This window comes from Amblyomma mixtum, chromosome 5, assembly GCF_055824585.1.
Source record: "Amblyomma mixtum isolate Tamu chromosome 5, ASM5582458v1, whole genome shotgun sequence".
NCBI lineage: Eukaryota > Metazoa > Arthropoda > Arachnida > Ixodida > Ixodidae > Amblyomma > Amblyomma mixtum.
The window spans coordinates 38,870,430-38,895,234 of NC_143016.1; the positions used below are offsets into that span (position 1 = coordinate 38,870,430).

At 49.9% G+C, this 24,805-nt stretch overlaps 1 protein-coding gene across 2 annotated transcripts in view; it reads left to right on the top strand.

The window, feature by feature from the left end:
- Nucleotides 1-24,805, top strand: part of LOC149341837 (monocarboxylate transporter 13-like) — a 32,623-nt gene that overhangs the window by 5,799 nt on the left and 2,019 nt on the right. The window contains exons 2-7 of one of the 2 annotated variants that reach the window (XM_089544075.1): nt 1,142-1,285; nt 2,386-2,773; nt 5,675-5,966; nt 9,645-9,897; nt 12,956-13,102; nt 16,279-16,443. In XM_089544075.1, the coding sequence (XP_089400201.1) occupies nt 1,142-1,285; nt 2,386-2,773; nt 5,675-5,966; nt 9,645-9,897; nt 12,956-13,102; nt 16,279-16,307 (1,253 nt within the window). In that variant the 3' untranslated portion in view covers nt 16,308-16,443. Of the gene's footprint in view, nt 1-1,141; nt 1,286-2,385; nt 2,774-5,674; nt 5,967-9,644; nt 9,898-12,955; nt 13,103-16,278; nt 16,444-24,805 lie in introns of those variants that run through there. The other variant, XM_089544076.1, reaches the window with a different exon arrangement.

Sequence of the window (24,805 nt, forward strand, 5' to 3'; positions counted from 1 at the left end):
CAAGGCCACCCGTCGCCTGCCACCCTCTTTTGTTGCGAAAGCAACACTATGCCAGCCAGTTTGCCTCGTCGCGTAACGGCGCGACGGCCGTGGTCGCTCCGCCGTCGCGCCGGCCGCGTAGCCGCTGCCGCTCGCTTCGCCAGTTATGCGCATGCGCGGTAGAGAAGAGGTGTCGCAGTGTGTGTACATATACGTTTCGGCGTAGCGTTAGGTTGCTTTCGACAAACCATTCGGTTAACCAGAGTTAACCAGCAGCCAAATTTTGTTCTCTCTCCAATTTTCTCTCTCCCTCCTTTCCCCGACCATCGAAAAGGAGTTTTCCCTCTATGCAATTTTCCACCCGTCACCTCCAACCCTCTCTCCCTTTCCCTCATCTCCCCTAACAATTGAAGAGGAGGATTTCCCCCTTCACTTTCCTACCTGCCAACCAAGGCAGGTGGCGCTGCCGACGCCGATTGTGGCGCGGAATTAAGGTACGAGATAATGAGTGCTAACCAAGGAAGTTATCTTCCTTGAAGTTAACGCTCCAAAACGAAGAACGTTTACGTGGGTCTCGCCGCTCGATCCTGGAGTACACCTCGCGTCGGTCACATCGACCGAAAGCAATAGGAAGAAGCTCGGGCCAGGGGCACAACGCGTAAGCGAGCTGCCCGAGCTCGCAAGTTGGATGTCGCAACTAACATCGCCGTCGCCCAAGTGTTCAGGCAAGGACACTCTTAAGGGAGATCGAGCGACCGTGTTTCAGGGAACGAACGGCAGGCCGAAGCCGCTTGTCTCAGACGCCAAGAACCCGAAGTGCGTCAGCGAGAAGCAGAAGCCTCCCGGCAGAGAACGGTGAATGAATGGGACTAAAACGTGCTTGTGCCTTCATAGCTAGCGCTCATTATCCACATTGCATGCGTACAATAGCCATTAATTTTTATTGTTCAACTGAGCGTGGGCCTAGATTGTCATTTAAATGAGTTTTGCTGTTATTATGTGTTCAGCAGTGCAGACGCAAAACTGAGATCGCAAAATCTGGTGTGCAAATGGGCAGCAAGGCCAAGGATTAGTTTGTAGATTAAACGTCACACCACTGTTGTGTCCACAACGACTCTGCCGGGAGGCACTTTGTAAGCTATTCTTACGCTGCTTCCCGCAGGTCCGCTGTACGGCTTGCTCGGCCTGTGGCTGTCGGACCGGATTTTGCTGGTGACCGGCGCCCTGCTGTGCGCGCTGCCCGTGATGGCCTGCGCGCTGGCCGACAGCCTGGGGCTCGTCATATTCCTCTACGGCGTCCTGTACGGTGAGTCCCGTACGCGCACCTGCGGTTCATTTCTAACGAGCGTTGCACGCCTCAGGAAGGTAGATAGATATCGGCTCTTCCCCCGCCCTAAACAGTGGCTCGTTGGCGCTCCTGTTTCGTACAAATGTAACATCTGGCGTTGGGTTTTATTTCGCATCGCTATTTAATACACTACTCGCCTCCTTTGCCTCAAAATACTGCAAGCACACGTGGTTTCGGATGTCGCAAAACCAAAATAAAACAGTTTTGTATAGTGAATAAACACTGGCGACATTTGTCGCCAAAGAGATGGCAGCCGTAGCGACCTTTTCGGTCAGTTCGTGTTATCATTGACAGATGTCAAAATATTTTATTTTCGCGGTAAAATTCTGCTTATTTTTCTGTCTGTGCGTCGTCCTCGTACATGACAGGTACAGTCGTTATCAAAAATATACAGCTCAAGGGCTTGCTTCGAAGCCGTGTTGCGGGACTCTTAAGCACATTGACACTCCTAAGCTTGGTAGCGTGGAGGAATTAAGTTCCTCCCGCCTTCGTGAGATCACGGTCCCTGAGTATGCAAGAGGGGCAGCGCCGCAGGGCTCAGAAGCAGACCCCTTGGGCTGTATACTTTTGACAAAGACTGTGCATGGGATTCTATCAGGCGAGACAGAAAAGCGTTGCACTCAGCCATATTATTAAGCAGAACCTACCATAAAATTCCGCGTTTGTACGAAGGTTTACAGCAAAGAAGCCAGCCCTTTAGGGGAAAGAGAGCGTCTACACCTGTCTCCCTGAGCAATGCAAAATAATCTCTTGGCCCTCTGACAGCGGAAAGCGCGCCGCTCCTTCTGCGACGAAGGTGTGTGTGTGTTTGTGCGTGTGTGTGAGCGCATAGCGTTCGGACAAACTTACCATCAGTGGAGCGAGTTGGCAGCCTATTTCCTCTACCTTACTGCTTAAAAAGGTAAAGATCGGACTGTTTTTGAAACCTGATGCCTATAGCTTCTTCAAATTTCGCGTCCTTTGCTCCGCAGGGCACCGCCTCAGCGCTCTGGACATCGAAACTCCACCACGCGCAGTATCGATGACGCTAACTGAGCCCTCTCCTTCATCGTATGCAGGACTGGGCGTGGCCTGCGAGGAGTTGGTGCCGTTCACGGTGGTGGCCCGGCACTTCGTGCGCTACCGGGGCACGGCCATGGGTCTCCTCTTCGTGGTGACCGCCGTGTCCGGCTTCGTCTCTCCGCTCATCGTAGAAGCTCTGAGGCAGGCCTTCGCGTTTCGCAGGGCGCTTCTTATACTGGGTGCCCTGGAGCTGAGCATGCTCTTCGGCTGCATCTACGTCGACCGGGTTCCGCGGAGTGATGACAGCGCCTCTGGTGACGGCGACTCCGAGGTTTCCATACCGCCGCTGCCAAACATCAGGCGTCCCCGAGGCAGCAGTTTTCAGACGGCGTCATTCGCTCAGTCTTGCTCCAAGAGCCTTGTCGAGTCCTTTACGAGCCCCAGGTGAGCTAGCGTGTGCTTCAGTCCACGCAACGCATTGAAGAGGCACTGAGAACAAATAGAAGCTGTGCACGTGCTAATCGCAAGGCCCATCCAACCGAAAACAGAGCTTTTGTAAGCTAAAAACGACCAAAAAAGCAAAATATAGGGCTCGCCATTACCGGCAGGTTTCGTAAATAAAATGCGTGCGTTGACACCGATTTTCCCGCGGATCCCGTAGGTTACGCTACACCGCCATTCGCTTCAAAAACGTCTTTTTCGGTAACGACGCCATACGATAGAATCGGCCTGCGGGGAAATTATTTAATCCAATTTCCTCACAATTAAATGCGTCTTGTGCCACCGAACCAGCCTCACCTTGGCCAGAAAGAATCGCAGAGTCAGTTTTCACTGAGGACAGTGTAATTGGATGGAGCTGTCCTTCTCTCCATCTATGGCGACTTACTTCGTCATCGCGTGGTCTCAGTTTTGCAGGCGATTTCGTGAAGACATAGATAGGACTAATTCAGTTTGCTGAGACCTCAAGAGGACACAGCAAGCTGCAACTGCGCCGTATTGATAAACGGCTGAAAGCAGTCGCTGAACAAAGAAGGTTAAGTGACCAGGCAGGTTGTTAGTGCAGTGTCACGCATACACGCGCAATCTCGAAAACCGCAAAGAAGGTTGTAGTTAGATGAGGCCCTAGAAGAGCTCTAGCAGGCCTTACCACACTCATCGATGGCATGGACAACTACCTGAGAAAAAACATTTCCAGCAACTGCCTTTCAAGTTTTAAAATATATTCACTTATTCTGTCGACCGTTGACTGCGGCGACCACAGATAGATGAGTTGACCAATAGTCACCGCAAAACGCTGTGCGTTTCTTCCTAGCACTTGTGGGAATCCTGGCTTTCCGCCGTCGCCTTTGCGCGGCGGTGCCGGCCTCCCGCGTTGTTTCTCCTCTCTCCCTTGCTTCCGCCTCAGGCGGTGGAGAGGCGGCTGGGTGACTAATCACTGTCATTTAGCCACAGCTCCGCCCCGGCTCCCCAAGGGCCTTTGCCATTGGCGCCTTTTGGCGGGAATTTGGGACCCGCTTTGGGCGGCCGCGCACCCCGCGACCGTCCGAGCGGGGCCCAGAGAGAGAGATCCCTCCGAGACAGCGTAAGGTGCGTACGTTACTGTTTGTCCCTGCCGGCATTTGCCGCTCGTACCAGCGCATATACTCGAGCTCGCCCGCACGTGTCCTCTGACCTGCAGCGGCTCGAGCCTGTCCAGCGGGGTCCAGCGACCTCCGACAGGCGTACCTTGCGTTGATTGCCCACTCTCTCTCGCAACCGGCCCAACGGTCGACACGAGAGGGAGATCACAGCACTGCCGCGGGGACATTCTCCTGCAGCGGCGTGCTAGCGGCGCACATTGCTCGAGTCGCTTCGTGCGCGCAGCGGAGCCTTGCTCCTCGCGCGCCCCCGGGACGGGGTGACTATTGAGTGTGTGTGTATCAGCTGGAGGACGACGTGAATAAACGTCTCCTTTGTGAACTTGGAGGCCTATTTCTTTGCGGCGAATCGCTCTCCTCCCAGCGGAGGTTGAGTGCACCGCATCGGTGTCCCAGTGTATGTGTGGTGACGGCTGATCGGGGCCCTTGGCTCGCGCGAAGCTCGAATCCGCGGTGGGTGGTGGCCTGTGTCCACGTAGAAACCCACACACTGAGCAACTTTGAAGTGGTTGTCGCTGCTGATAGTAAGAGGAAACTTCAAGTTCAGTTTGTGTGGAACATCAATAAACAGTACAAAAGTTTTGAGCAAAGGTGCCTGCCGAGAGCCGCAGACCTGTCACTGCTTGGTTTTACTCGTGTATGCAATAGGCCCTTAATCGCTGATGACAATGGCTGCTCTGTGCATACAAATATAGCGGTGCACGCAGAGCAGAACACACAGGGAGATGGCGGAAAATGCCGAAGATGCTTAAGAGAACCGATCACGTTCGATACGTTCCCTAGTGGCTTCTGAGTACATTAGAGTATGCTTTGAAGTACCGCTGCAGTCGCAGCACCCCAATCGTTATGACCGCGGTCTGAGTGAGGCCCTTCGCGTCCCTCTAGTTCATGTTCTTGAATGATCCCTGGATAAGCCGCTCCTTGTTTCGACTTAGCGTTTTACAGTTTTTGTAATACAAGAGTCGTAAACGTTGCCTTGGCCGAGCCGTCGCGAGCTTCACGTGCTTCACTTGTGAAGCTGTGTTGCGCTACGGTCGTTTAACTGGAGTAGTATGCGTATGATCGTAGCAACCCTCGTTGTACATCTGTTGTACATCTCTATTCCTTTGCAATGTTATTTTTTTTTCTTTCTTTGTAGTGTTCTTGTCTTGTTCGTACAAATCTTGAGTTTGCTCCCCCCTTATGTAATGCCCTCGGGCCTTTAAGGGAAAAATAAATGAAATGAAATGAAATGAAATGTCGAATAGCCCGCCACACGCAATACCGAGAAAATACGTACTGTTTTTTTCTCATTTTATTACTACCTTCCTGACAATTCCACTGTTATCCGGTCCTATATCATTAAACTTGAGCGAACAATAAGCGTATATGTGCTAAAGCATGCATTACGCCATAATCAGCCTCATAACCAAGAAAGAGCTTGCCGAAGACGAAGAAATCTATTTTTTAGCCTTGGGTAGGCACTCTACCTTGGGTGTGATATTGCAAATATGCATGCCCGGTTCATTCTTTTGTTGCTCAAAACTGGTGCCTTCCCTTATGACGTCAGGATTGATATTTATAAAACATTCTCATTCGCCGACTCATGTGCTGAAGGCGGAGCAGACCAATGCAAAGGCCCGGAAGAATGGGCCAGGAAAAGCCTTTAAATGAGGTTTCGGTCTGAAAGCTAGACGCAATACTGGTCGAAATCACGCTTTTTTCCCAGGCTCACCACAGCCGTACCACAGCCGCACGAGGCGGACTCTCTGCTCGGAAGGAGCGGGTCACTTTCGACCACACTTGCGCGCAACCTGCGTTCGTTGGCGACCGTGCCCTACCTGCACTTGTCAGCCTCGCGAGCTGTCTCACTCTTCGTCCTGTCGTCGTTTTTGCTGACTGCCGTCGACTTTGGCTCCGACAACGGCTTAGACGGATACGAAGCCGTCGCCTTGGTGACCGCCAGCGCCGTGGGGGACCTGGTGGCCAGGATAGGCATCGGGTTAATCCTTGACTCGAAGGTGAGCTACACGTGCGCTATTTGCTTCCGGAGGACAAAAATGGAAATGACAATGAGTTTTTCAATGGCTAGCTGTTCAACTGATGGCATACCCACAGCGCGAAGCGTACAAAGACGAAAAGAAATGATGTCCTAAGCGCTGCTGCTATCAGGTGACGTTTTAATCCTCTTAAGTAAATACTATTTTACTTACGATCGTATTACACCACCGATGTATATATAACCGGGAGACCTAATTTCGGTCTCACGTGAAAAAAAAAAAACTAGGACGAAGCTTAACCTACCCTCACGAGCAGAATAATATACCTCTGAGATGGCTGCCGCGCGAGTACTCCTTCTCTTTTATAGATGCCTGGTTCGCGGATTGTCCTCATACCACTACTGGCGCAGTGGTGCAACGGTTAAGCGATGCTCCATTGCCTTCGCGGGTGGCTGTTTCAAACACAGCCACCGGCGGGGCTTGTGACACCCATGATTCTCTTTCAGACCTGCCGTAAGGCTCATTTTCTGTACACACAGTTCTTCGGGAGGCTGTCGCGCTCTCGACCAATGAGCTGACGCGCAGTGCCACGGTGGACAGGTGACAACTCCACCGAATTGATTTTAATTAATTTCATTGCCATCTGTCATGGCGGGCAGGTTGCCACCTGCGTTTTGACGATAGGGGCGGACGAACGGACGGTGGCTTTTCTGGTGAACCGGGCCTGTAACGCCATTCCGCTTCCCCGCCGTATCCTGTAAAGGAACAGCGGCGACAGCAGATGTGCTGCAAGCTTTGCTGCCAACAGGGGCAGAGCACATCCTGCAGCGCTCTTCAGTGCCGCGAAACTGCAGCAAAACTTGTTACCGCACAACACACGGAATACGCTTGTGTTAATTGCAGTTCGTGGACAGTCGGCACTGCGAAAGTTCTGCCCAAACGCCAAGTCCAGCAGGGTGCGGTTAATTTGCGTCAGCGTTATACATGTGCAGTCCAAGCTGCTCTGATATAGCCTTTTATTCACGCATTGTTGCTATGCCACACGCTGACACAGACACTACCCCGGCCACGAGAAGCAGAATGTTTTAGGCACGTAACTGGCAGAGTGTTTGTAATAGGAATTCTTTGAGCTTAGCTTTTTGTGTAATGGGTAACGCGGACAGTGCCACTTTGATTAAACCGGTGAAATGCAGTTCAAAAACGTACACCGCCCGTCAAAAGTATCCAGGCACAAGCTTCACTTGTAGTGGAATAAATGTCGCTTGAATGCTTCGTCTATCCGAGCATTCGCGGTGGCTCAGTGGTTATGGCGCTCGGCTGACGACCCGAAATACGGTGGTTCAATCCCGGCCGCAGCAATCGAATTTCGATGGAGGCGAAATTCTAGAGGCCGTGTACTGAGAGATGTCAATGCACTTTAAACCCCAGGTGGTCGAAATTTCCGGAGTCCTTCACTACGGTCATAGCCTCAGTAGCTTTGGGACGTTAAACCACAGCAAACCAGTATACACCAATCAAAGGTGGTGCTCCCTCCTTTTCTGGTGGGTTACGCACTTCGATTCGACTATTTCTACGGGCGAATCCACGTTCGTCCGAGACAGGCATAAACTGAGCTTCGCGCTCAACGCTGTCGGCATGAGCTCCCAGAGACTGCAAGTTCAAAGCACACACCGCTCGCTCTTGCTAGATATTTCTTCATCGCCATCCCACACTCGCTTCGGTGGCATGGCGGCTGCATCCCGACCGCTGCTTACTACTCTGTTATGACTGCACACGCATGCACTTACAGCGCGAAACACAGCGGCGACCAACTTCCTACCGGAAGAGATCATAGCTGGCCAAGGCCATGCACACGGCGCGCCTTTCTCCTCGTCACTATCGCAATCTACACGTCTCCTCCACTAAAGTCCCGGGGCTCTCGAGACACCCTGCCGGACTTTTCCCAATACCTTTTCGCCACCACCTCGTCAGCTGACTATGATTGTGCTTTCAGCGCGCCAGCACTTACAGTGGCCATTCCCCGCATTCAGCCATTGTGGGTTTCTTTGTCTCACTGTTTGTCTAAAGCCCGTTTTGTAGCAGGCTGCTCACGTGCCCAGAGCATCGTGCCCACCGTTTTATTTGAACACCGGAACCGAAGTGAAACCCGAACTGCTAGCGCACCTAATTAGCATTTAAGCTAACTACGCAAGTCGACCATCATTTTTTCCCCTATTAGGACTCTCTTCCCCGCTTTCCCCTGATCGCTTGTCGCAGCGCTTTGTTCATTCTCCCTTCTCCAACTGTCTCCGCTTCCCAAGTATTGAACGTTTTCACGCGAACACACGCTCGGCTGCTGCGCTTCCCAGCCAAGAACGGCTTCGCCGCGAAATAATTACCTTCGCATAACCTGCGCACTCCACCTCGGAGAGCTCAACTTGAAAACAAGTTTCTATCGAAGTGCTTACTTGAAGCTCGGAGGTCTCTGCGAAGAGGCACATGGTTCCGAAGAACGCTCAACCGAAAAGCAAGTGCACAGTGCAGTACGCCGTAGTGTTTATAGAATGCAATAATTTTATGCTGCCGAAATACTTCCAATGTGCAAAAAATCATGCCGCAGGTGCCTAAAAAACTTCGCTTACAGCCAAGCCTACTTCAGGAAACGTAGAATAATAATGACAGCCTGTTTTGCGTTTAATACGCATCCTGGTGTTCGCACGAAGACGACGTCTGCAGCATCAGCTGATAAAGTGGCTGCATATACCTAACTAGATTACATTCTGAGCCGCCATTGTCGACTTTCATATTTAATTGCTTCAGTGCACCCTCTAAAGTTTGCAATTCAGTCATTTGCCGTGAGGAGCGTAAGAGATGAATATACAGCTGACGGTACAGCATTTGGGTGTGTGCGCTCGTTCGCGCGAGTGCATGCGAGAGTGTTGCACGACTATGTTTTGTGTTATTCGAAGTGTATCAACTGCGGATAGGCAAATGACACATCGCACAACAGGTGTCATTTTAGCATGTCATTTCCACATGTTCTCGCAGATCAACAAAAGAAGGTTTAGTTTAGTTTAGTTTAGTTTAGTTTAGTTTAGTTTAGTTTAGTTTAGTTTAGTTTAGTTTAGTTTAGTTTAGTTTAGTTTAGTTTAGTTTAGTTTATTGGGGTTTAACGTCCCGAAGCAACTCAGGATATGAGGGACGCCGTAGTGGAGGGCTCCGGAAATTTCGACCACCTGGTGTTCTTTAACGTGCATTGACATCGCACAGCACACGGGCCTCTAGAATTTCGCCTTCCTCGAAAAAAAAAAGAAGGAAACAGGCACTTTACGACTTGAATGGATTACGCGCTTATTAGCTGTGGTAATTTGTTTACGGGGTTTAACGTTCCAAAGAGACTCAGGCTATGAGAAACGCCGTAGTGGAGAGCTCCGGATAATTTCGACCACCTGAGGTTATTTAACGTGCACTGACATCGCACAGTACACGGGTCCCTAGCATTTCGCCTCCATCGAAATGCAACTGCCGCGGCCGAGGTCGAACTCGCGTCTTTCGGGTCAGTGGCCGGGCACCCCTGAGCCACCGCGGCGTAGAGGCGAGACGAAGAGAGACGCGAACCACACATGCATGAAGAAGCACACCAGACGAAGCGCTTATTCTGCCCTTCCGTAAGCACTCTCTGATGCAGTAAACTCCATTTGCCGCATACCCGTACCGCAGGTACTCAACGGCGAAGTCTTGATGCTGGGGAGCTTCGCCATCCAAGCAGGCTCGCTGGCCGCCATGGCGGTGATCAAGCGCTACTGGGTCCTCGTGGCGAGCTGCTTTTTCACGGGCCTGACTGGCGGCGGCCGCATATTCGCCTGCACGGTCATGGTGGCCGAGCTGTTCGACGAGCGTTCGCTGCCCCTCAGTCTGGGCGTCATGAACTTCATCGCGGGCATCGCATGCCTCGCGAGGCCTCCCGTCGTCGGTGAGCGGAAACTTTGTGTGGATAAGAGCCCGAAAGGGTGCTTTTATATGTTATTTAGAAAAATGCAGATTACATATATTAATATAAAAAATAATAAAATGTAGCCCAAAGATCCAAACATTGCTACCTTGCTGCAAGTTTCGAAGTGGCAACTTACTAGAAAGACAATCTTCCCTGGAAATCACAGCAAAGCTTGCGACCTCATAATGAAAAAAGGCGGCGTGAGTAGTGAACCTTTTGTTCCCAAGTTTATTATGCTAGTACAGGTTGATGTGACAGGCTTATACCGCAGCGCTGGCCTATAGTGGTTTGAGCATCCGCCTCGCATGCGGGACGTGCGGGGCGGGTATCCAATGGGTTCTAACTGCCGCAGGGTGCCAAACAATAATACAATGGGTCAGAATAACTTCGATTTGTACTGGACGACGCATACTACGTGAGACAGAACACAATAACGGCCACAAAGACTAACACAACAGAAGAATAACGTAAGACAAGCGCATGTCCTGCGTCGTTCTTCTGTTGTGTTCGTTTTTGCAGGCACCATTGTTTCCTGTCTCAATTAATAGAATGGGTGAACAGGCTTTCCTCTAGCCTAGTGCTCGGCTTATACAGGGTGAAATTCTTTAGAAATGGCTCCTTGATTCCGTCTTGCGTAGGCGAAAAAATTTTGTGTCACGGCGCTCTTTGGCCAAGGTTGCCCTGGCGCCATAAAGATCATCATCGTCTTCAGCGTCATCATATAACCACTTTTCTTCATGCGTCTTCAATATAAGAGTGATAAGAACAACTTCTCATAACGTCGACTTCCTGAGGCTTTTTTACAGAGTACCTAAACCTCGGCCCGCGGACGCTCTTTTATTTCGACCGCATCGAAACGCGCCTACCACTCACAGTGTGGCCTCGCTTGACCAACGCCTGCACGTTCTTCATTGAGGTCTTGCAAAGTTATCCGCATTTAACCAAATTCAACGGCTCCTCTTTTTCATACTAATGTTTACACACTAGGGCTGGTGCGTGCTGTCTGCCGATCAAAAGTCGTAATAAATGCATTGTTTTATTTGATCATCACATCATACATGATGATGCAGGGGGACCGAAGTAAAAGCTGCCTTTCAACAGCTTGACAGAGCAATGGCCCCCCGTTTAGGCAACAGCATCCGAAGTGACGCAAAAATATGGCACTACACAGACGAAAGGAACACTACTCGTGGTGATCGCAGAGCACTACAGAGCAGTATACAAACATGTCACGCAAGAGCCGCATATTGGCACATATGTATAAAAATAATGAAACCATAATCATAAGGAAAACGAAGGATCCTCACTACTTACTCAATGCAACGGCATGACAAAAACACTTGAAAAGAAAACATAGGAAGAACATAGAATTACACCACCATTCTGCAAAGCGACTGGGCTTTCACTGCATAAAAGATAATCACTGAAAGTTTAAGAAAGCAAGTAAGCTAAAAGTTTCTGAAATGTGACATACTGAGGTGCTATATTCCGTCTGAATAGGTCATTAAGAAGTCAAGGAAGGCAGTTTTTCAAAGTTTGTAGGCCACATATTGTTCGAAATAATAATATGAAGTAATAGTAATATGAAGATTTCTTCAAGACATGTTGTGAACTCGGCAAGATTTGCGACCACTTAAGCCTAATTATATGCCGGTCTTATCATTAGACACCACTGTCAGTTTTTCTTTTTTCTTTTGTTTCGTTTTCATTAAGTAAACACAACAACAAAGTGGTCGAACAACGGCAACAGTGTTGCGTGTTTTTGGACTTCGTTTCAACTTCATATTGTACTACATCGGACAGTCAATATTATTGTTCCCATTCGGCGGCACGCAGACACTAACGTGAAGCGTTGTATTAAAGCTCTCAGCGAAGTACGCGAAAAGTCACTGCTTTGTATCAATTCTACGACCCGGGCGAAGTATATGCAGGGCCTTTTTTCTCGAACTTTTTTCTTTATAATTAGGGGAGTAAAAACCGGGCGATATGTCTAAAGTTCAAAATCGGGTGCAAATCACGTTAATCTGAAAATTTACCTAATTCGGATTTTTTACTTTTATTACTCTGATTACTACAGCACTGGTTTTTGTGCAGTACACAAGATGTCCTACTTATTGTTCAATATTTCACAAACAACATGGAAATGACACGTAACGCAGAAAAAAAAAAGTTGTTCACTATATTGTTTTCTCATTTATTGCATTTACTTCGTCGCGCAAGCTGTTAATCTTCTATGCTTTGGTTTAGGTTTGTTTCGTAGGGGTGGGCTTTAACGCCCCAAAGGAACTCAGGCCGTGAGGGACGCCGTGGTAGAGGGATTCATAAATTTCGGTTACCTAGGATTCTTTGGCGTGCATTCGCATCGCACAGTACACGAGTCTCTAGCATTTCGCCTCCATCGATATTCGACCGCTGCCTGCGGCCGGGATCGGGCCCGCGTCTTTCGGGTCAGCAGTCTAGCACCAAAACCACTGAGCCACCACGGCGGCTCCTATGCAGCACTTACAGCGCATGCAAGACGTGCCTGCCGTGTACACTGCGAAAACGATCATTAAACATCACAGAGGATATTTTAAGCGGCGAAAAACCGTGGCGCAGGACTCTGCCCGCTCACTTCTAAGATTTACTTTTCAAACATGTCCTCAAATTAAGCTACGTGATCAATAACAAGCGTTGAAGGAAGTTTAAGATCGCCAGTTGAATGAACACTCATCTCCAATAAGCACAGGGTATGCACTAATATTCGTGCGATGTCTTCAGCTTTGTTCAGGAAATGCACGTTCTCTCCGCCCTTTCATATATTCTTACATGTTAACCAACAACTCATTCCCTTGCCCTTGTGGATTCTTTACAAGGGGTGTTTTCGAAGAGAAATTGGGTTTACCTCGATTTTTAAGAAATGGCTTCCACGTTCAATTCAGAACAGGGTAAAATCTGGCGTTTACACTAAAACGAAGGGCCCTACGTATACGGAAAGAGGAGGACTTTTTCTGTGGCTGCGTTTTTCTCACAAGAGGCATTTTATTCGCACTCGCAGGTTATGTTCGAGACGCGCTCGGCTCGTACGACCCCCTTTACGTGGCGTTCGCCGTTGTCAACGCCGCCTTCGCCGTAACATGGGCAGTCAGCCTTTGTTATCACAAGTGTAGAAAGCGCCAAGAATGGAAAGTGAACGGCTTTGCAGGTGAGTACGCCAGAGGATGAGGAAAAGCGGGAAACTATTTAAATCTGGGTGGAGACCTGAACTGTACATTAAGGGAACAGAAGAAAATTCGTTTCAGGGAACCGCGGTGGCTCAATGGTTAAGGGACTCGTCTGCTGAGCCGGGTTACCCGGGTTCGAACCGGACCGCGGCGGCCGCGTTTCGATGGAGGTGAAACGTAAGAGGCGCCCGTGTGCTGTGCGATATGAGCGCACGTTAAAGATCCCCAGGTGGTCGAAATTATTCCGGAGACCTCCACAACGACACCTTTTTCTCTCTTTCTTCTTTCACTCCCACCTTCCTCCCTTCCCAACGGCGCGGTTCAGGTGTCTACCCAGATATGTGAGACAGATATTGCGCCATTTCTTTTCCTCAAAAACCTATTTACCAGTTTGACTGAAAGGTGCCGTAGCAGTTCCACTTCTCCGTGGACGCCTCAACCGCGCCGTGATGGAAAGGATGAAGAGAGTGAAAGAAGAACAAAAGAGTCACCTGCGGTTCCTTAACGCGCACTAACAGCAGCGCACGGCGACGAACCTGTATGACCCGAAGTTATGGGCGCGCATGCGTCCAATGATGCAATATGGCACCGAATATTTACCACCGTGCAAAACTAGCGCGAGAAGTACTTTCACGATGAATTCCGGAAAACTTTTAAATTTGTTTCCGCTCACAAATTTCATGCTTTCTCCTGGTTATCCGAGATTGGTGTCAGTAATATGAAAGGTATGTATTCATTGCTTCGTAAAGTTCAATAAAAGTATTTGCGCAAATAGATTCCGGTAATCTACACAACAGGGGTGCCTCTGTCAGTTTTGGTTTTTCTAGGTCTGCCGTACTATGGTGATGATGATGATGATGAAAAGCATTTAATAATATTTACAGAGAGGTTGACAGGGAAGCAGCCTCTAGTGGGCCGCTCCCCTTACAATACTAGGTGGAGTCCCTTATTCAGGGGTCTCATTGGACTGTGGGCGCAGTCATAAGGTGCGTAATTTATATTGGACGCTGTTCGTTTACCAACGGCTTGTCTTAGACTGCCAAGCGAGACTACGCTTGGAATTCTCACTGAGGAACAGGACGATAGTGGCGATAACCAGAAAGCGGACAAGCAGCCTTAGAAATCCTGATGCTCGGTGCAATTTCTAACTAAATCATACTTAGTTCTACACTAGGCTGCAATACACATCGGCTGTTTGTTCTCTAACTTTTGTATTCTTACTAGTATGAGGGACTCTGCTAGTAGTCTGCTCTTCCGTCTCTTAGATTTTGCCTGGCTTCGTCACCAGAGTCATAAGAAATGAGCCAGTACTATTTATAGTTCCGTATATTATTTGTTACAACCCCGACAAGTTTCACTATCACCTCAACATTAGTTATCTTTGGTGCGACAAGTGGAAAATGAAGCTCAACTCTAGCGAGTACAAAATCCTTTCTTTCGGTAGGAAGCAACGAAATACATATTTTTTTTTCGTTCCAAGAATGGAACACGGATGCGTCGGACCTTGTTTTATGTACTACCTAGCCGTTCATTTCACAGCTGACTGATTCCGGCGCATGAAGTCTTTCCACAAGCATTCGTAGGATATATGAATATTCATGCCGCCGCCGATATATTCTTCTTATCGATTCGTACGTGCGCTGTCCACATTAACCTTTGCCTGACCACAGCCAGAATTGGCTTGTTAGTGTTGTCCTTATATTAACTATTTAGTATTTAGATGCTATCGTAGAACTCATCCAAAGCTGCACTTTTCATTTCACAAAACTATAAGTGGCCCATCAGCAGGATACAAATCGACATTGGAACTTACGCTCAGCAGTCAGACGTTCGTATCACTGTTGGTCCTCTGCGTTTCTTTTGCTTCTTCAGCAGTATAGACCTCCTTCGGCGAGTGCGCGCGCGCGTGTGTGTGTGTGTGTGTGTGTGTGCGTGTGTGTGTGTGTGTGTGTGTGTGAGTGTGTGAGTGTGTGAGTGTGAGTGTGAGTGTGTGTGTGCGCGCGCGCGTGTGCGTGTGTGTGTGTGTGTGTGTGTGTGTGTGTGTGTGCGTGTGCGTGTGCGTGTGCGTGTGCGTGTGCGTGTGCGTGTGCGTGTGCGTGTGCGTGTGCGTGTGCGTGTGCGTGTGTGTGTGTGTGCGTGTGTGCGTGTGTGTGTGTGTGTGTGTGTGTGTGTGTGTGTGTGTGTGTGTGTGTGTGTGTGTGTGTGTGTGTGTGTGTGTGTGTGTGTGTGTGTGTGTGTGTGTGTGTGTGTGTGTGTGTGTGTGTGTGTGTGTGTGTGTGTGTGTGTGTGTGTGTGTGTGTGTGTGTGTGTGTGTGTGTGTGTGTGTGTGTGTGTGTGTGTGTGTGTGTGTGTGTGTGTGTGTGTGTGTGTGTGTGTGTGTGTGTGTGTGTGTGTGTGTGTGTGTGTGTGTGTGTGTGTGTGTGTGTGTGTGTGTGTGTGTGTGTGTGTGTGTGTGTGTGTGTGTGTGTGTGTGTGTGTGTGTGTGTGTGTGTGTGTGTGTGTGTGTGTGTGTGTGTGTGTGTGTGTGTGTGTGTGTGTGTGTGTGTGTGTGTGTGTGTGTGTGTGTGTGTGTGTGTGTGTGTGTGTGTGTGTGTGTGTGTGTGTGTGTGTGTGTGTGTGTGTGTGTGTGTGTGTGTGTGTGTGTGTGTGTGTGTGTGTGTGTGTGTGTGTGTGTGTGTGTGTGTGTGTGTGTGTGTGTGTGTGTGTGTGTGTGTGTGTGTGTGTGTGTGTGTGTGTGTGTGTGTGTGTGTGTGTGTGTGTGTGTGTGTGTGTGTGAGAGCGAGAGAGAGAGAACATGGAAGTTATCTCCGACAGTCCTGTTTCTATCACTGACCACGCCAGTTTTTGCAAACGTTTTTCCATTGTGTTGCTATGATGCTATTTTCTCACCCTCAGTCTTATCAGTCTGTTTCAATGTTGTCCTCTTTTTATTATTATTATATATGCCCAGTGCGCTGCACAAAGGTCCGTGAGAGTATGTCAACAGGAGATGCATGCCGGACGATTAGAGAAGCCTTGCCAGAAAAACAGCACACGCGTAGCAGCCATCGAGCAACGAATTGACATGAGCATAACGCACAAAATGCGTTTACGTGGCACTTTGACGATAAGTGGTCGGCTAACCAGCAGAGTGACGTTTTCTTCTTATTACTTCCAGGTGGAAATAACCATGAAACGCGAAATTGAGGAAAATTCAACGAAACATCCAGAGCGACTGTGATCAAAAGCGTTTTCAAACGCCTATGCGCTCTCTATGTTGTACTCGGCACATGCCTGGAACGCATTCTAATTTATCTGGCAATAAACTACGTACGGAAACGTACGTGCGTGTTGTCTTTCACTTCCCAAGAACGCCAAGCATCAGGAAATCCTTCCCCTACTATTCTCCGAGGGCTCTGCGGAGTGGGCAACACAGGTCACCAACATACAGAAACAACAAACGCAAACACTTCACACCACCGACGAGATCCCCGAAGTGGACAATCACCTCCTGCATCTGTGGGAGGCGCGCCAGAGCTTAACAAGAGGGTGGAAGAGCCAAAATACGAATCGCAAGCTTAGAGCTCGCATTGCACAACTTACGGAGCAGGCTGCGGCATATGCAGCACAGCTCACAGACTCCAATTGGATAGAACGGTGCAACTCGGCAGCGCGTAAATGAGCTCGAAGGGGACTTGGCGTCTCTTATATGCCTCATCGACTGTTCTCAAACGAAAGGGGAAGCGCAAAAACAGCTCCGGCGGGCTCTACATGGGTACCAAGGTACGACGGCGTAACTTGCGGACACTTTGTGCGACAGGTATCTCTGCCGCACAAATGACCCCATTGGGCCTGAGTGCACGTACTCCGGCAAGCCAAATAAGGATTTAGCCGCCCCTTTTGAGTTGCATGACCTTAAGGAGGCTGTGGCTAAAATGCAACGAGGTGGGGCACCGGGTCGGGATCGCATAACAGTGAAACTATTGGCGAACCTCTCGGTCTCGGCCTACCTTCATTTGCTACAATACATAAATCAGATCTGGGATGGGTGTCCACTCCCTCCCGAATGGATAGCATCGCCTGTAACTTTCGCCCCCAAAGCAGGTAAAACCGTAACTACGGACAACTTGAGACCCATCTCACTGACCTCGAGTGTGGGAGAGCCCATGGAGACGATGGTAAGAGATCGCCTTTCTCCATACACCGAGGGTAAGGGCCTCTTTGCAGACACTATGTTCGGGTTCCGCCCGCACACGTCTGCACAGGATGCACACAGGGACATAATACGACCCACAGCCATGCAACAAAACGACATGGCCATTCTCGCCCTCGATCTTAAGGGGCCGTTTGACAATGTTAAACATGTCACCATACTGTCTAACTTGTACACCACTAACTGTGGGGCGAAGGTCTTCACCTATGTGAGAGACTTTCTCTCTGCGCGTCAGGCACTGCTCCGGATCGAGGACGAGGAATACGGCCCGTACGCTTTGGGTGCACGGGGTACACCTCAGAGGGCGGTGTTATCACCAGTCCTTTTCAAGATCGCCATGATGCACCTGCCCGGCCAACTGGCTCAGGTGGAGGGCATAAAACACGTGCTCTAGGCAGACGATATTACAATATTGTCCACCGAGGGGAGCCTTGGGAAGATGGAGGACCGCCGTCAGCACGCCGCCTCTATAGTCGATGCATATGCTGCCGACTGTGGTCACCAATGGGTTCCCGTCAAATCAGAGCTGCTACATGTTAGGGCAAATCACAAGGATAACACGTCTCTACACATATATCTGTCGGGAGGTCCCATCAGAGAAGTGGCAGAGCTCCGGATTCTGGGTCTGTAGATCAATAACAGGCTTGGGCCAGACTCTACTATAGCGAAACTCAAGCGCAAAGGCGAACAGGTAGGGCGCATGATCCACCGCGTTTCCAACAAGCGGGGTGGTCTGCGGGGCAGGGACGCGCTACGGCTCGCCCATGCCTTCGTGACAAGCCGGATCCTCTACGCCGTGCCGTACCTACGCACCACCAAACAAGAAGACGAGCGCACTGACGCCATCATCAGGAACGCAACAAAGCGAGCACTGGACCTCCTGGACCTCCCGTGGCTACCTCCAACGCTAAACTGAAGGCATTGGTGGTGGCAAACTCCTATCAGGAGCTGCGGGAGGCCTACCTCGTGAACCAATACACGCGGCTCTCGCAGACGGCTCCTGGGCGCCGCCTGCTAAACTGCTTACACATCCAACACACATACATACCAGAAGGGACGGAGAACATCCCGGTGCTGTGGCGCCATATGCTCTGGGTCGCTCCGCTCCCGCGTAACATGGACACGACTTCAATTAAGGCAGACGATAAGCGCGGGTTCGCACGCTTGAGAGGAATTATGGATATAAACAGGACGTCTACTACGTGGACATCACAGGGCCGCTGCCCACGGGTTTCCACACGGCTGCCGTAGTCCACCGGGGAATTAATGTCGACGGGCTATCTTTTCGTTCCCCAAATTCAACGCGACCGAAGGAAGTTGCAATAGCTCTCGCTGCCGCCGATCCAAAATCGTGAACGGTATTCACAGACTCTCGCCAGGCATGTGAATACTATCCTGCAGGGGAAATATCACTTCTTGCCTCCCAAATTCTAAGGGCTCCCGCCGATCCAACTCGCACAAACGTAATCTGGGCTCCTGGCCACCAGGGTCCACGAGGCAAAGAGGCCGCTGATGCGGCCGCCCGAGTGCTCACGTACCGGGCTCCTCATCCTAGTTCTCCTGGCTCAGAAGCTCATAAACCGCTTCTGCGGTTCCGCGCAATCTTAATTCATTACTGCGACGGCCACCCCCTCTACTCGGCACCTGCCAAGGGGCTGAGTAAGGCGGAGGAGCGAATTCGCCTGCAGAAAGGAACTGTTCTCTGTCCTTCCATCGCCAAACACTTCGATCCGAACATAGATGGGCGCTGCCCGCACTGTGGAGAGATCTGCGATATCTTTCACATGGTGTGATGTACTCAGAATCCTCACCTTCCCCATTCTCCCCCACCCGAGAGGCATGGGAGACTGCCCTCCTCAACTGCTCCACACTGGAGTCCCAAAGGGCCGTAGTAAAGCGGGCGCGAGACGGGGCCTCGTCGTGCGGTGTCCCGAACTAAGGATACCGGCCATGTAGCGGGGTCTTCTGACCCCCCAAGCTCTCTTTGAGTATTAAAGTTTTTCACCGCCACCAAGCATCAGGTAGCGACAGATAATCACCGGACAGGTAACGAGGTATACGTTCACTCTGCAACGGTCGCAGCGAACCGCCAGGCCCCGGCAGGTACGGCGTTTGTTACGTTTGTCCAAGGATTTTCAGTAACACCCCCAGCAAAATTGCACATATTGTAATGCTTTATAGGTTGTATGACCCTGACCGCGTTCAGCTATTTATAGGTGGTCTGTAAAAGTAATGAACAAAAAAACAGACCGTTTGATGTCCAACACCAGAACAGGCGCTAGTAGGTTTATGGTTTATGGTTACGGAAGTTTAACGTCCGAATGTGACTCAGGCTGCATGAGGGACGCCGCAGTGAAGGGCTCCGGAAATTTCGACCACCTGTGTTTCTTTAACGTGCACTGACATCGCACAGTACTCGGGCCACTAGAATTTCGCCTTCATCGAAATGCGACCACCGCGGCCGGGAATGAACCCGCGTCTCTCTGGTGAGCAGTCAAGCGCCGTAACGACTGAGCCAATACGCCGGCTAAACAGAGCTAATAGTTAGTTAATTTTGCGGGAAAAAGTAAACCGGAAAAACCAGTCCCCTCCACTGTATACACACACGTTGAGTGCTTAAAGCTGTACTATGATCCGCCCGTTAATTCTTTACCGAAAGTAACCATGCCGGCTCATTTTAGAGCGATAGCTCTACTAGATGCAGAAGTCGATTTCCGGAGTGTGCTTAAGTTTGAGCTTGGTGTGACATTGCAAAACCGCTTAGCATTATTCTTTGGCCCGGCCACTACTGAAATTAGACCACAGCCGATTTGGACTAAAATCGATGTCCAACCATAACTGAGTATGCCTGACAGGATGGTGACCTCTAAATTTGGGCCGGGCCTTTGACAAAATTTGACCTTGGTGATTATAGCCGGAGTACCTGCGTTCGAACCCGACCGCTTAGGCAGCGTTTCAATGGAAGCGAGACGCAAAAGCCGCCCGTGTGCTGTGCGATGTCAGTGCACGTTAAACATCCCCGGATGGTAGAAATTATACAATAACTGGTGGGCACGTTGGTCAGACATGAATTCTTGTGCAACAGCGCAACGACACAAGGCCAGAGTACCACAGGGGACAATACACTGCGCTGACTAACAACAGAAGTTTATTCAGGAAGCCAAGCTTATAAAGGCGCCAGCGGCACTGAAAAACAGAAAAAGCACAAAGAACCGTGAGAGATATCCCTCCGACCATGCACGTTTTTGATACCACAAGGTTAACACGTGAGCAAAAATACATGTTCTCTCTGCAAGATAGCGACAGAAGGAGTGCTTACACACCTCTGACCCAACTTCATGATCTCAGACGCTTCGGTAACTGCTCTAGTCAGCTGATCTTTGTGTTTAACAACAATCCTGCTTTTTTCATATGAAGGCTGGCAAGAACAATCACGGCAGTGAACACCGATGTGGCGGGCAGCATTCTTGACATCGTTTTTGTGCTCCCTCAGCCTATCGTTCAAACAACGACCAGTTTGGCCAACATAGGAACCGCCACAACTCAAAGGGATCGAATACCCCAGATTTTCTACCCACTTCACAAATTTAACCTCATGCTTTTTTGTGCAGACGGGTTCAGCTTCAATTGCCTTTTTGGGGCCATTTACACGAGCGCACAAACTTCTCAATTTCACAGCAGCTGAAAACACAACATCTACTCCGGCTCTCTTACCAATGCTTTTCAAATTATGCGAGACAACATGAATGTAGGTTATGACCGACACATTTTTTTCTTCTGGTACTGTAGTCGACTGTGGTACCAAGTTTCAACTTTTTCAACATTCCCTCCGCTACTGCTGCTAAAACGTTGAGGGAGTATCCTGCAGTGACGAGCCTCTGAACCTGATAATAAAAACTAATAGGAGGTATTCACTGAGGCCGCGCTACCAGACGGCGCGAGCGTCGTCGCGGCAGGCGCGCCATGTTTGCGGTCGTTTCAGGCCAGCTCGCGTGGTGTCACGGTGCGCCGTGAGGTACCCGGCCGAACTGTTTGTGATCCGTAACATATTTGTACGTTGTTGAATACGTCAGCGACCACTTTTCTTTGTGGACCGCGTATTGTGCATGAAGTTTGTAGCAGAATTCTTCTGCGCTGTGATGTAATCGAGCTGCCTCAACTCGGCAGCAAAACTGGCCGGCTGCGGTGCTCGCAAGAATGTACACGACTTGCAGTTTTTAATATCAGTTGATAACTCTCAGCTAGTCATGCAGGGCACATCGTGGATAAACAGCACGATTAACTGCCGAAATTCCAAAACTGCCACAGCAGAAATTGATAATTCAAGCGCCTGTAGTCCGCGAACTGCTGACGCTTCTCAGACGGTCTTTTAGCAGAAAGGCAAAGCGTCATAGCTGCCTTATTTACACGACAGAACGGTCAAACAAATACTGCCATGCGCTCGCAGCACGAACGGCAGACACAGCGAGAATGTTTTGCAGTTTTGATTGTGGCTACGTAGCGCTGCTTCGTATGCACAAGACGTCTAGCGCTTTCGCAGCAACGCAATGTGCAGCCATTCCGCTAGATTCAGTAGTAACGTCACTTTCGGTAGATAGAGATGACAAGTTAAGCTACAGCTAAGTGAACAGACCCTTCGAATTACTCACCTCTTCAAAAACGGCACTTCAGCCGCCGGCACCGCGGACGTTGGCACCCCCAGCACGGCTCTTGGACTCACCCGCTTGTCAAGTAATTGCACCCTCTCACAGGTTTATATCATTTAATTCCTTGGCCCGCCAGCAAACTTAAGCCGTGCACAAGGTGGGCCTCGATACCTGTGAATTCAACGCGCGGCAGCTGTCCTGTACGTACGTACGTCTCGCACAGCGCCGGCGCCTCCGCTTTCTTGCCGACCGGCTATTTAACACTGCGGCTGGCTGCGGCGGCCGCGCGCGCGACCACCAACATGGCGAATGCCGCGCCGGCCGTTAGCGCCCCTTGCGGATGACGTCATGTGAATACCTCCTATAGCAGTCCTGTTGGTGCATGCCGCCGCGGTGGCTCAGTGGCTATGGTGCTCGGCTGCTGGTCCGAAAGACGCGGGTTCGATACCGGCCGCGGCGGCTGAATTTCTTTGGAGGAGAAATTCGAGGCCCGTGTACTGTGCGATGTCAGTGCACGTTAAAGAACCCCAGGTGGTCGAAATTTCCGGAGCCCTCCACTACGGCGTCTCTCATAGCCTTAGTCGCTTTGGGACGTTAAACCCCATAAACCAACCAATCCTGTTGGTGCAAGATTTCTTCATGGCGTTACTGAAGCAAGACGCTACAGTGCCCCTTTTTACGAGCACAGGACAGCCAATAGTTTTTATTATCAGGTTCAGAGGCTCGTCACTGCAGGATACCCCCTCAACGTTTTAGCAGCAGTAGCAAAGGGGTATAGAAAAAGTTGAAACTTGCACTTTGCTACTCGCTTAATTACTACTTCCATAATTAAAACCTCTACAACTATACGCACACTACTTAGAATAGAGTCGCAAGAGACCATTTTACATCAAAGACCACACGGCATACATATAAACCTCGCTTGTAGCGAAGTACAAGCGTGCGTGTGTGTGGCCTAGGAGCAGCGTGTCTTACTCCCAGCTTAAGGATCGCAGGTCCGAATCCCGACTAATGTTCTCGAAATTCTTTGCGAAAAAATCATGTAGTTCATAAAGTTACATCATCTAAGACATGAGCCGCCCTTCATTAACGTTATAAGTCCACTCTTCAATTATTCTTATTTTATACATACACGCGTGACGTGTGTTTCTCGTCATAACAACGCCGCCGGGACGACACCGGGTTTTCCGCTGAAGGGTAACTCCGTCGTCTTTTTTGCCTCCTCCGATTGTATTGAAACTTTCACGGTACGTTCTCCGCAGTTTTCTGGTCCTTTGTGCAAAATTTTGCAGCGGGCGGTGTTTTGTTGCTGCGCCAACGAATTTAAAAATTTCCCATGTAGTGGTTTCAATCCGAGAGATTTTAGCGGGCAACCTTTCGTACGTGACGTCGCTCGGCGCAAGGCTGTCGACATCAGCTATGCGTTCTGGTGAAGGACAAAATTTCGAACTGCCTTTTGGTAATTTCAGACAAATAACGACCCAAGCTCTCATTTACAGCCACAGTTTGGTCAATCAGCGCGTACACGGCATGTTTTGTGACAACATCCGTGACCTCATAGGAATGTCTTTCGTGACATCATCTTTTGGTCTAAACCTAGTTTCGGTTTCATGGTTTTGGTCTCTTTAAACACTTTTACTCGGTATTTTGAAAACCAGGAACTCTGAGGTATGCGATGCCATTATCAACTAAAATGTTCACAAAAAACTCGGAGTTGGCGTTAAAACGGGGGGTACTTCTCTAAAGATTGTGATGTCCCAATGCACACTTCAACAGCTTGCATAGAGGGACAGTTCCCACGAAAGCGCGTGGCAGTTCGTTGCACCTGAACGCCGCTGAATGAATATCGAGCGCGTATGACAGTGACAGCGTATATCGCTGATGGAACCAACACAGACATATTACCTCACCCGTCGGTGAAACGCTTTACATCACAAAGGTAGCTCACTATATCTGCTCGTGACCGTGTCGCCGCCGCAAAATCTTCCTTCAGTGCAATATCTGAGCCTTTAGAAACAGTTCATCTAGTATCGTTCCCCATCTTGTATTGTCGTGCCGGTGGTTATCGCAGAGTGCCACACATTGCTTTTGTCCTACATTGCTATCGACATTTCCTTCACCCGTGAATGCACGTGCGAGCGGGCTGGTGCGCAGTTGTGTACACAGGCGATATAGGACGCCGTGGCATTAGGCTGCACCGAGTGGAGGGTCGCAACCGATCGGGGTCGCGGCGTCGTTACGTCTCTATAGTCACTTCCTTGTCGCGGTTGCGCTCACATAGTCTAGCTTGCGTGGGTTTGTGAACTTGCATTCAACTTCGTGTCAATGGCACTGTAAGAAACTCGCAGGCATGTTTTCTTCGAGTGGGACGCAGACGGCATGGAAGGAATAGGCTGATGCTGCAGGCATCTCAACTTGAGCGACGTGCCGAAAATAAAAGCCCGCGCTTTCTCGTTATTTTCTACCCGTGGTGAACGAAGACCTGCAGAACCGGTGGATGCGACACTACTTCTAGGCGCGACGTGTGCCGACCCGACACGACTGCAGTCGGACACATCTCCATCATCAAGGTATGATGCATCAGAGCCAAGTTGGGAAATAAGATGCCGTCTGCAGTGCTGGCACGCAGTGATGCAGCGCTTTATTTCTGTTTTTGCTTAATTGAAGTCGTCCATCGCGCAGTCTCAAACCAATAAAATCATCCATTCTGCTTTCGTTTAATGCCAGGGACAAAGTGCACATGAGGAGGACAATATCACTCGTGGCAGACCCGCGATTTTCGCCATCTGGCTCGGCCGGAAGATCGCGCCCATCGTGTCTTATAAAGTCCTCAGTCTATATAACGA